The sequence below is a fragment of the Alternaria incomplexa genome, assembly GCF_024043165.1.
Source record: "Alternaria incomplexa strain BMP 0042 chromosome Unknown scaffold_3, whole genome shotgun sequence".
Lineage (NCBI taxonomy): Eukaryota > Fungi > Ascomycota > Dothideomycetes > Pleosporales > Pleosporaceae > Alternaria > Alternaria incomplexa.
In genome coordinates, this window is record NW_026249852.1 from 1,584,793 (window position 1) to 1,596,882 (window position 12,090).

At 54.5% G+C, this 12,090-nt stretch overlaps 4 protein-coding genes across 4 annotated transcripts; all 4 read right to left on the reverse strand.

The window, feature by feature from the left end:
• Nucleotides 1-38: 38 nt before the first annotated feature.
• On the reverse strand, nucleotides 39-1,418 carry RBG2 (Ribosome-interacting GTPase 2; the record flags this gene model as incomplete). The annotated part of the gene is made up of 6 exons (XM_051432493.1): nucleotides 39-615; nucleotides 667-1,098; nucleotides 1,151-1,175; nucleotides 1,247-1,261; nucleotides 1,311-1,339; nucleotides 1,390-1,418. The coding sequence occupies 6 exons, from the start codon at nucleotides 1,416-1,418 to the stop codon at nucleotides 39-41; spliced, it is 1,107 nt and encodes a 368-aa protein (XP_051293915.1).
• Nucleotides 1,419-2,651: 1,233 nt separating this feature from the next.
• On the reverse strand, nucleotides 2,652-3,338 carry J4E90_002920 (uncharacterized protein; the record flags this gene model as incomplete). The annotated part of the gene is made up of 2 exons (XM_051432494.1): nucleotides 2,652-3,285; nucleotides 3,331-3,338. The coding sequence occupies 2 exons, from the start codon at nucleotides 3,336-3,338 to the stop codon at nucleotides 2,652-2,654; spliced, it is 642 nt and encodes a 213-aa protein (XP_051293916.1).
• Nucleotides 3,339-5,846: 2,508 nt separating this feature from the next.
• On the reverse strand, nucleotides 5,847-7,466 carry J4E90_002921 (uncharacterized protein; the record flags this gene model as incomplete). The annotated part of the gene is made up of 3 exons (XM_051432495.1): nucleotides 5,847-6,029; nucleotides 6,083-7,119; nucleotides 7,454-7,466. The coding sequence occupies 3 exons, from the start codon at nucleotides 7,464-7,466 to the stop codon at nucleotides 5,847-5,849; spliced, it is 1,233 nt and encodes a 410-aa protein (XP_051293917.1).
• Nucleotides 7,467-8,965: 1,499 nt separating this feature from the next.
• On the reverse strand, nucleotides 8,966-11,739 carry J4E90_002922 (uncharacterized protein; the record flags this gene model as incomplete). The annotated part of the gene is made up of 2 exons (XM_051432496.1): nucleotides 8,966-11,626; nucleotides 11,734-11,739. The coding sequence occupies 2 exons, from the start codon at nucleotides 11,737-11,739 to the stop codon at nucleotides 8,966-8,968; spliced, it is 2,667 nt and encodes an 888-aa protein (XP_051293918.1).
• Nucleotides 11,740-12,090: the final 351 nt, after the last annotated feature.

Sequence of the window (12,090 nt, forward strand, 5' to 3'; positions counted from 1 at the left end):
CATTCGTCTCTATGTCATACCAGGCCTCGACAACACAGTTACTTTGCCACAATGCTGACAACATCCTCATCGGCCACTACATGCCCTAAGCCCACCTTCTGCGGCACGTGCCTGGCACTTGCGCCCCAAACCAGCGCATGCTTGAACGTCTCCTTCAGTGTCCGATGAACTTGGTCGCAGACGTCTTCGATCGTGCTTCCGTGCCGTACAATGAGCGCCTCTGAGAAATCTGGGTCGTTGCCCTTCCTCTTTGTGTACACCCTGATCAACCTCAACTCTTCCCAACACCTGTCCACAACGTCTTGAATACCGAGATCGAGCTCACAGCTCATGACGACGGTGTGTGGCTCGCGTGCTAATTCGTCCAAGTGGGGGAGACCGATGCTATCGATCTTGTTGTACACGTAGAGACACTTGATGTATTTCCTGTGGTCCTTCATGATGACGTCGATGAAGTCGTCGACTGTTGCGTTTTCGTCTCGGACGAGGACTTCGCAGTTGAGCATCTTGTAGTCTTTGAGAATGTTGTAGACCATCTTCTCGTCGAGATGCTTGGGCGGGACCTGGAAGTTGATCTTCATGCCGCCAGCCTTCTTGGGCTTGAGATAGATATTTCTGTGTGTCGATGAGATTCTGCCATGCCGAGAAGAGTTGAAGTGAACTTACGGTGGCTCGCGGTTCAATCTGATACCCACAGCTTCCAACTCGGCTTCCAACAATCGCCTCTGTTCCGCCTTCTTCGTAGCATCAAGAATCATGCAGACAAGATCACTCGTCTTCGCAGCACTAATGACCTGTCTTCCTCGTCCCTTGCCCTCCGCAGCGCCCTCAATGATACCCGGTAAATCCAAGACCTGAATCTCAGCACCACCATACTCAAGCACACCAGGAATCGCCGTAAGCGTGGTGAAGGCGTAGGATGCGGCTTCTGATTTTGTCTTTGTGACTCTGGAGAGGAAGGTCGACTTTCCTACCGAGGGGAAGCCAACGAGTGCAATACGCGCATCTCCGGATTTCGATACATCGAATCCTTGTCCTCCACCGGAACCTGCACCTGCAGCGGGTTCGAGGAGTTGTGCGCGGAGACGGGCAAGTTTTCTGTAGCATGGTTAGCATACAGAGACTATATATAGGAGTATAGATAGTGTACCCTTTCAGTAGACCAAGATGATATTCTGTACTTGAATGTCAGCACGTGATACACAGTGCATCCAGTATCGATGCAATCAAATCCGCTTGTACATACCCGTAGCCTTATTCTCTGCATCTCGTTAGCGCAAATACCATCAAAAAAGCACTATCCCACTCACTCTGCGTCCTCCTCATCTCATCCTCAATCCTGGCGGGGCGTTAGCGCAAGGCCACATCAAAACTTCGGCGCTATCCCACTCTTTGATCTTCTCCGTAATATTCACCATCTTGACGATTTACTTCGCACTCTTCGCACTCGGATAGAGAGGGACTGGGGTGAGGATGAACGGTAATCGCACTTTGTGGCGGGCTGCAGTCCGGCAATATCACGATGGTAAAGGTTTGGTGTTGCATGCGCCCGCAGCCCAGCGCCATTGCTCTTCGGGCCTAGCGCGTGAGCTAGCGAAGGCAAGATGCAGTGCGTCATCTGAAAGGCCATGAGCTTTTGCGCCACGCTGGTTTGTTTTGTGGTTTCTAGTGCTTAGTCTTGTTGCTTTCTTTCCTATGTTGTGAGTTTCTTACTTCTGTACTGCTTCTCGTTCCGACTTGGAAGCATGTTGTTTAAATCCGAGGATCCTTGGCCGCGTTCGCACCACGACTTATTAGATCACTACCACGCTCAATACGATAAAGCTATCGCATCTGGGGAGTACCAACCTTTCTTGTATCCATGGGGGACGCTTGGTGCACTTTTTGTCATCTTATATCTTCTCATCCCGCATCAGCATCGGCCGTGGCTTGAGAAAGGACGATACTTGGCATTTGCATGGATTGCCGGATTTGCAACTTACAGTAACTTATACACAAAGGCGAGGGCGGTAGCACCAGCTTTGGGTATCGGTCTGGTCAATGCATGGAGTATAGCATGGGTTGGCGCGATCATAGTGTGCAACGATGCACAGACAGATTTCATGAGGATTGAAAGGACCGGGGGCGTTTTTGGCTCGGATCCAGACCAGCGGAAAGAGAAGACACAACACAACGGAGGTGCAGAAGCCAAAGAAGCGATCAAGAATCAGACCTTAGAAGACGACCTCGTCAACAGCACCTCCGGGCCCCGAGACCGCCACGGCCAATACGCATGGCAACCCTACCCCCTCCGCCCCTTCATCGAGCGCCTAGACTGGGTACTGGACATATTCTGCAACTTCCGGGGCATGGGCTGGAACTGGCGTACCACCGCCCTCCCCCCACCCCCCAAACCCATCCAGATCCAACTCGACGCCAACTCCAAATCCACCGTTCCAAAGCACACCTACAAAACCCACGCGGGCCAAGTAGCACAATTCACAAACCGGCGCTCCCTCCTCCGGCAAAACACCTGGCGCCTACTCAAAGGCTACCTAGTCCTCGACCTGCTAAAGACAACAATGATGTGGGATCCCTATTTCTGGGGCTTGACAAACAGAGCACCACCACCACCAGCCCACCTCCCCTCGTGGCTCACAAACAGCCCCGTACTAACACACACATACCACCTCCTCCTCAGCATGCTCGCCGTAAAATACGCCCTCCAAACCATCTTCGCCCTCGGCCCCCTCTTCTTCAGCGGCGCCCTCTCCCCCTCCCTCCTCGGCGCCCGCGCAGAACCCTGGATGTATCCTGAGACGTGGGCGCCGTACAGCGTTGTCTTGGATAAAGGGCTCGCGGGGTGGTGGGGCAGTTGGTGGCATCAGACTTTTCGGTTTGCGTTCCAGGAACCTAGTCGCAAGGTTATTGAGGGGTTGGGGTGGGATAAGAGAGGTGTGGCCGCGAAGGCGTTGCAGCTTTTTGTGGCGTTCTTTCTGAGTGGCGTTGTGCATGGCAGTGGGAGTTTTACTGCGACTGGCGAGACGAGACCGGTGAGGGGGCCCATGGCGTTTTTCTTGCTGCAGGCTGTGGGGATTTTTGTTGAAGCTGGGGTGACGCGGGCTGCGAATGGGGCTGGTCTCGGAGGGACTCTGCCTAGTTGGCTGAAGCGGGGATGGACGTTCGTGTACGTTCATGTTTGGTTTTATTACACGGCTCATCTTCTTTGTGACGACTTTGCTCAAGCGGGCGTTTGGCTCTTCGAGCCCATTCCTATCTCCCTGTTCCGCGGACTGGGATTCGGGCCTGATGCAAGAGATGGGTGGTGGTGCTGGGGCGGACAGCTCGTACGATGGCATCGTGGCGATACGTGGTGGACGACTGGTATTGCGTTTTAGAAGCTTCTACCGTCTCCTACTTGTAAGTCAATTGTTATGTAGCGTCTAGTAGATTCCCTACGTACAGCACTGTAGATCGAACGATAGACTCGGAAGGAATAAGACACAACGTTCAAACCCATAGTCCTATTTTCCATCAGAGAGAAGGATCCTCCGTTTTCACTTCCTCAGTCACTGCGAAAGACCGGTTGCCTTGCATTGCGCTACGTGTCCAACCAACACCCGTTTTCTCCATTTCACAGCTCACTCCCACCTGTTAGCACACGTACCTCTTACCAGTCGCGAATACGCCCACGCTTCCACATCCTCTCTACCACCAAAATCTCCCCTACACAAAAAGCCGAACATCTTCCACAAGCAAATCCAACGTCCCTCCACTCTCCACTCCCCAGTTCGAAGAACAGCTAGCTAATGGATCCCGCCCCCTCAGCCACAGAGCTCATATTCAACCTAACATGGCGCTACCTCTCCCACGCCGCCGTCCCCGCCATGCTCCCCTCCAATGCTCTCGACGCCAACGGCCTCATCCCACGGTCGTTTTGTCCAGATGTGTATGACGGGGTGAGGAAGACGGTGGGGGAGATGAGGGAGGAGGGGCAGTGGGCGGTTTGGTATTGGGTTGTTGGGCCTGGAGATGAGGGGGGAGATGGGGATGTGGAGAGGGATGGAGATGGGGAGAGGGGGAGGGAGAGGGATGACGGGAGGGACAGAGTAGGATGGCATCCGTGTTTTAGGTTGCCGGCGAATCGGTGAGTGTGGGGTTTTTGAATGTTTGGATATTTTGACGGGGTTTTGTAGGGGGAGGTGGTTGGAGTTGAGTGGTTTGGTGGTGGTTGTCTGACTGGTCGATTAGGAACTGACAACTGACATTGAATAGGCGCGTGGTTACACGTAACGTCCTCACCTCTCCCACCTCCCTCCCCCATAGCAACCTTTCCACCAATACCAACACCATCCCATCACCCGCAGGTCCTCCTCCATCCCGCCGCCGCTCAATATCCTCTTCTTCCTACTTATCCACGAACCCGGACCATCACGTTTCGAACATCCTCCCTAACCCCATCGCCAATCCACGCAGCACCCACAGCCGCCGATCAAGCGCCGACACAACGCGTCGAATGAGTTCCGTTCGTGAGGAAAGCAAGAGCGAGGAGAGTAGTCTCACTGGCGTAGAGGCGGCGAGTGAGAGTGTGAGTGAGAGGATAAGGAAGAGTACGAGTTTACATGTTAGGCCGGGGATGGTTAGGAAGTGAGGTGTGAGGGAGGAGAGCGTGTACTAGATGGCTGGGTTGCGGGGAGTCCATGGGTAGGATACCAGAGAAGTCGTAATGAAAGTCTGCCTATGTAGTGAGTTTGCGAGATTTCTGTCTGATAGTTTGACTGAACAAGTCTGTTGTAGAGATACGGAACCAGCATCCCACTCCCAACATTGTACTCGCCTTCTCATCGCACTGAATCTGTCGCTTCTCCCATGACCAACATTCAACACATCAACAAACCCGCTCACCATTCCCCACCATCCTTCCTCCGTGTAGGAAAAACATCGGCTTACACTCCCAGTCAACCCTGTCCCTTCCCAGTCACCCGCCTGCATGACAGCATCCTGGCCGTCTATGCGTTTCCCTCCGTATGACGCGTTTCCCTCCCCAAGTCTGAGGTCGACATGACTTATCTCAAAGTTTACACAATGTGCGTATTCCGTATCGAGACACACAACGGCATTACCGAGATGAAGGGCGTTCATGCAGGACCATTGTCAGTCGCAAGGCTGAAGCGAGATGTCGAGTCAGTTGTTCCTTGCAACAACACCAAGACGGAAAAACCGTCAGCCCTCAGGCATTTGTAATACCGCCGAGTAGGTCTCAACAGAAGGATAGTGTAACGTGAATAGATGGAATGGTAATAATAAATATAGTACATACACGCGCCACACTCTATAGCACATGGCACAAGGCCCAGTCCAGCCCGGTCCGTCTAGCCACACACACCTACACAGCCCGACCAAACCAAACCGAACAAACAAAAGACCGCAGCGCACCGACAACAGCGCATCTCGCAGCAGGGTATCGGAAAGAAATTCGGAAGAAAACGATCGCGGAAAAAACAAGCACGATCTCAACGACCATGAACAAAAAGACCCGAGATGCGATGCGATGCAATGAGGAAGAAAAAAGAAACATTATGACTTTGTATGTGAGGGTTGTGCGTCGCCGCAGATATTGTGTAGTAGGTCGTGACAGCTCTTACAACAAGAAAAGTAGAAAAAAGAAAGGGCACCGGAATGCCCAGCCCACCCAATCAAGCAGACCCAAGAATCAAGACTGACTGACACCATCAAACTCCTCAAACGACCAATGCAAATGATGTCGATATGCCGCTAAACCGCGTGAATCGTTCCTTTTTGGCTTTTGAACTGTGTCTCTCCTCGTATGTCTTTGTATTGTGTTGTACGTATGGTATGGTGTGGTATTATGACTGCGCTTCGATGATGGTGGGTTGCGAATTAACCTGCAGAGTAGGCGTAATGGGGTATGGTAGATATTGCTCGTGCTGCTGCTGGTGTGAAGCTTCGGTGGGGTGATTATCTTCTTGCGTGTGCGGCCGTGTGCCTGTGTCGGGGCCGAGATGGGGATCTGGTATTTGGACGTCGAGCTGTGGAAAGTTAGTTAAATGTGGTTTAATTGAATGTGTCTTGGTATACGCACTGTCAGGTATCCAGTCCGCCGTAGTGGGATTATGCGGACTGCTTCTTTGGACCCGATGTCGCGGTTCCAGTCTTCGATCCAGCGCTCGAGGTCGGCGAGTTGCTTTTTTACGCCGGTGAAGCCTGCATCCTCCCAGAGCCAGAAGGTCGCGATACCGAGGACGGTGTCGAGGCAGGCGCGGAAGGTGAATGGGTCAAAGGCGTCGACGAGGGTATCATTAATCTTCTTGATGAGTATCCGGAAGTCGTCTTCGGTTACGAGGGGGTCCAGGATCTCGGGGTAGAGATTGGCAAACGTCGGCGCCAGGTCGCCCTTCATCATCCAGTCGCGCTTTATGCGGATAATGCGCGTCGTGTTGTACAGCTCGGAGTCGAGTGGCACATGCGGGTTGGGATGGGGAAAGCAGGGATGCGAAGGGCCCCAGGGAAACTCGGACACGGCGTCGGCGTCGTCGTCAGCTGCAGACCCTGATCGTCTCGAGTGCAGCGAGGTGCGTCCGGAGCCGGGTAGGGAGACGCGCGACAGGCCGGCGGGCTGGTGGTTGCGGCCGGCTTCGATGTCTTTGTCGGCATGGGGCGCGGGCGAGACACTGTCCCTGGGGTTGGCGGCAGAGGCCATGACGAGGCCTGGCGTGGGCGGCTGGGTGGGCGGCTGGCTCCTGCGATCACGCGGAAGGGCGATGCTGGTGCGACCGCTGATGCTGTCCTCGCCCGTGGAACGTTGGACTGCGAGGGAGCTCGGCGCAGGGCTCTGGCGACTCAGGCGGCGCTCGGGAAGCGAGAGCAGCGGGTACTCGTCGCGGCCGTCCTCCCTGGCTTGCGTCTCAAAGTCGCGCTCAATGGGGAGATTGGGGTAGTGGTCGTCGCGGCGCGGGGGCAGGGCCTGGGGCGCAGGCGGCGGGTTCTGGATCTGGAGGGTGCGCGGCGACGAGTTGACGGGGTTCCAGAGACGCGAGGCGGGCTGGCGCGGCGGGCCCTGGTACAGCGCGCGCAGGTTGAGGTTGAAGATGCGGTTGGTCAGCGACCAGCGGGCAGGCACTGGCGACGCAGCAGGCGGCGGGTAAGCAGCGGAGGGCGGGCGTGGAGTCGTCGTCGTGCCGGTGGTGAATGGGCGGTGCTGGGTGGTGGTGAATTCCTTAGGGGTCCCAAGGGCAAGTGGTCCATGCTCACTGCAGCATTGCCTGCCGACAAGACCAAGTTTGCCGTGGGTGCTGTACTGTTAGGAAAGAAGGAGCGGACAGCGGGGAATCAGGTGTGGTGAATGAGTGCGCTGTACTGTTATGGCAGGATGTCGTCGTGTCGTGGTCGCCGTGGTCAGTGTCGCAGTGTTGGTGTCAACGTCTCACACGGCGGGTTTGGCAATAGCAGAGACAGAAACGGGCCATGGGGATAAACTTTGTCGCATGCAGCAAAAGGAGCACTCCAGGGCAGCACCGGGTCGAGGAGAGGGTGCTTCCTTCTTCTTGTACACGACACGAGACGTCCGCCTCGTCCGGCGCAACTTGGGCACCTCCCAGACCAGGCTCATGAAAAAGCGCCTGCCTCGATGGCTTGTGCAGGCTGATGACTGCCTGCCGCATCACGCTGACCCCTGCCCCTTCACCTATTCCTAGGCACTGTGCCTGCATTAGCCTGAACAATCCTAACCATCCCTAACATTCCCATCCGACTGATGTCAATCTTAAGCATACTCGACATGCATTCCCTCCCATACGGTAATACGTTGGCGGGCACACCCACGCCTGCCGTCACCGTTGACATCCGCCGTCCGCCTCCGCTGTCGCTCACATGACCCTGACCCGGACCATGACGTTGGCGCACGCCTCGAGTACACCAGCCCAGCCCTGTTTCACAACACAAATCAATGTCGTCTAGCAGAACTACTCTTCCGCCACGATCCTCCTAACACACTCCATTCATCGACTAACCCGCTCAATCGCCATCGTCATCGTCATAGTCTTTGCCTTCGTTGCTGACAATTGCATGACTGTATGCCCGTCTCCATCACACCCCCAGTCACCCCTCTCAATGCTAACCCTCCATCTATCTCACACGGTCACACCCATGAGTAGCAAATCCCTTCCACCAATTACTCACACATCAGCCACATCCCCGGCAAGCCCTGTCAGCTCTTTACCCAGAACCGCGTCGTCGGGATTCCGCGCACTTGCTCTCATCTGAACAGCGTTCGTCCGTGTGTAGGACGCTCCATCCACTTTGACCCCTTTTCTGGCGTTTACTTCCGATGCTAGTCTGTATATGATGTCAGCCGCCTTGTCTGTGCAGTGGCGATGCGGTACGAGTCTGGCTGTTTGCAGCTTGCCGGGTGGGTGGAGGAACAGTGCCATAGGTAGCATCGTGGGTCGTCTGGCTGCGGCGTAGTGTCGTAATAGTTCATCTTGTCTCCAGCCTCACTTTTCCCGTTATCCAGGATCGTCGCCGTGTATACATGTAGACGGCGACTATACCTCTCAAATCCCGGGTATAGTACTACTATGATAATTCACATCCTATTACTGCCGATCTACAAAGCACACACTGATCATTTCACGAATGGAGTCGCTATGCCGGTTCATATACTCTCGTATTGCTATAACCGCAGAATAGTATATAAGTAAAATATCAACGCAAATATCCCGCCCTCATGTAATGGTATATCCTTCGCGTTGTTCATCGATATGCCAGTCCCAATCCAACCCTTATCGTGACCTGACCGAACCTGACCTGACCAAACCGCTCGCAGAGCTCAAAGGCTCTTGCAACAACTATATAACTACCTACTGACAAAACCGAAAGACGTCATTGTTTGTAAGGGGCCCGCCGACTCTCACCCACGGCATCGTATCGTGATCCAAAGAAAGGAAAAGTAAGGAAATATCCACAGCTAAGTGTGTCGGTTGGCATTCGCCTGCATCTTCCTCATCGCCTCGCGGTGTGCATCTATCATCTGGCCGCTGCGCATCATGCTGTCCATTTGGCTAGCACGCTGCTGTTGCATCATATCGCGCTGTTGCTTCTCCAGCTCCTTTTGGCGTCGCTCCATTAATAGCGCTGCGCGCTGCTGTTCAACGACGTGGGCGGCGGTCTGCTGCGGGGGCGCAATGTCGCGCATCGTGTCGCGCCATCCGGCGTAGAGTTGTTCGCGCTTCTGCTCGGACTGCGCGCTGGAGGAGCGCTTGGGTTGGTGCGAGTCGAAACCTGTGGGGGCGCCTTTGGCGGCCCAGGCTTTGTTCTGCCACTTCTGTGAGGTTGAGGGGGGTGTTCGGCCGGGGGAGCGGAGGGAGGGCTGATGGGAAAGGGAGGGCGATAATTGTTGCTGCTGGAGGAGTTGGCGGCGCTGGGCTAGTGTCATGTCTTCATCGTCGCCACGTTGGGAGAGGTTGGGCGAAGACATTTGGGGGATGAGTGTTAGAGCTGAGGCTCGGTTTTTGATGAGACCCTCGCGCTTGCTCAGCAGGGTGTTGCTAGGGAGGGGCGAGAGAGTGTCGAGTCTGACGGCGGAGTTGGATCGGGAGAGGACCTGGGGAGAAGCAATGGAAGGTGAGTGGGTCAATGATCGCTGGTTGACGAGTGATTCCTGAGAAAAAGTCGAGGTGTTGCGTCGTAGTCCCTGGCTGCTGTTCCGTTGCGTCCTGCTGCCAGTCGACATCCTTCTTGATTCGCGCTTGCTCTCGTAGAGAAGCTCATCACTGACAGGTGTGGCCTTCTCTTCCGATCCGTCCGCTAGCATGACACCGGGTGACGAGGGCAGAAACATGTCTTCGTAGTCTGGCTTCTCAGCAGTCTCAAGATGCTTCGCCCATTCATTCGTACGGTAGGATAGGGCGATTTTCGACAGCTTCTCCGGCATCACGTTCTCAGTTGGACTGCCAACCTGTGATCCACCTTGTTCCAATTGTGAGCCTTGGGACAGTTCATCAGACTTCGTAGATTTGGAATATTTTTCGCTGCTGGCCTTGGAGCTGGACATGACCGTGTCAGCCCTTCGTTCGAATGACTGTTCCTTGGGCGAGTCTGCCGTCTTTGGGTCGGTACTAGTCGTGAGAGATTTCACTACGTCTACCGTGTTCACTACGCTCTTCCGGTCGGGTACAGTGTCAGAATCTTGTCTTTTGAGTCCAGGCTTCTCGAATGGGTTGTCGTGCTCGGTTCCGATGGGTGATTCGACTGGGGATAGACTACGAACGGACAGGACATCGAGGTCATCGTTCAGAGTGGCGGCAATAGACGAAGCACGGTCGTCTTCATCACCTCGCGTTCCGATCAAAGCCTCTTGTGAAGCTGCGATGTCCCTGGAGATACGTTGCCTCATTGCTGAGACGTCAGAAACGCGCTTCGAAAGGCGCCCGGGTACCTCGACGTCATGATCAGTCTCGGGGATAGCAGACACAGATGTATTGTCGTTGTCGCTGTGCGCTTCCTCCTCGGTGGGGACTTTGAATGGAAGTGGGACGACTGCTGGAGGTGGTGGCGGAGCTGTAGGGCGTAGACTGTTGCTTTTTACTAGAGTAGGCTTTGAGTCGTCCTTTGGAGCCTTCAGAAGAGCCTTTTCGTTCTCAGCAGCGTGGGCTTCGGGTTCGATTTGTTGAATGGCATCGTCGTCGAGAACACCAACGGTGACGGTCGCGCCGGACTTGGTGTTGTTACTGGCAGATTGCATCATCCCAGCTGGCATGTTGACTGTTACCGCGCTGTCGTTGGGAGAGACCTCCTTCTCTTGGACAAGGGTAAGATCTTTGGGATCTGAAGTGGAAGATCGGATGCTGGCCTCGGGTACGTTCTGTCCGTTACCGTATGCGGCTTCCCATTGAGCACGTTCTTTCTGGAAGTTGTCCTCGACAATGCGACCTTGTTCCTCCTCTTCGCGGTCCTGATCCGCCTGTCTTTCGAGTTGCTGAGCAGCGGTCTTTACACGATGCTCTTTGACCATCTTCCAAACGCGCATCTGGGAGACGATACTGACTACTGCAATGATGACAACACCGGCCAGTTCGGCTTTGATGTTCTTCGTGACCGGATAAGTATCAGTGTTAAGAGGGAAGATGTCATCGTTGAGGTCTGCGGAGGTCAGTAACAGTCTGCGAACCACGTACGGCAACTTACTCCAGAGGTAAAGCCAGAATTCCTTCCAGCCAGAGCCAGCCAGACAGTCAATACCGAGGATGGCAGCGGTGGCTCCGGAGAAGGCGATTGAGGCGATGAGACCGTAGTTACGTGTATAGTGACTGAAAGCAAGCGAATAGCCTCCAGCTGACATGCAACCAATAAAGATGGCACGGCCAGTTCCTGAAGTGATCAGGCCACCGTCCTTGACGCTGAGGAACCACATGCTTAGGCAGAAGCCACCGAGTAGGCAGCCAAAACCTTCGGTGATGTCTGCAAAGACTAATGACAGGACACCGAAGATCACTCCAGTGAAGAAGGCCGCCACGAAGAAGGCTCCCTGGATGGCATCCGAGACGGGAGGGTTCATCAAGTATACTATCAAAACAGTGACGGCGAGAGCGGTGAGGTAGGCAGCTGAACCGAACACGTATACCCTTCTCTTTGTCAGCATAGGTTGGTAGATGGATGTCAATGTACATACCACTTGTTCTTGATACCAATGATGGCATATCCTAATCCACTAAGTAGCAATAGCACTCCAGTGACGCCCATAGCGGGGGTCAGCTTGGGGTGAATTGGCAGTGGGTTTTTTGGATCCGCGGAGGCACTCTCTGGATTACAGCATTAGCTACATCTCACGATACTTGTCACCATGTAACTTACCAGAAGACTCTGCTGGAGTAGCATCATCAGATGGAGTCGTAGTGGGAACATCATTGATAGAGCTCGGTGCTGGTGTCTCTGATGGCTTGACTGAAGAAACTGGTGTCGATGAAGCGCGTTCAGACTCAATGCTCGAAGAGATTATTTCCGATGGAGTGGGTGTGGCAGAAGGCTGTCGAGACGCACTGTCCTGAGCCTCACGCGTTGACTCCGCGGAAGCACTGTCATCCTGTCTACGGA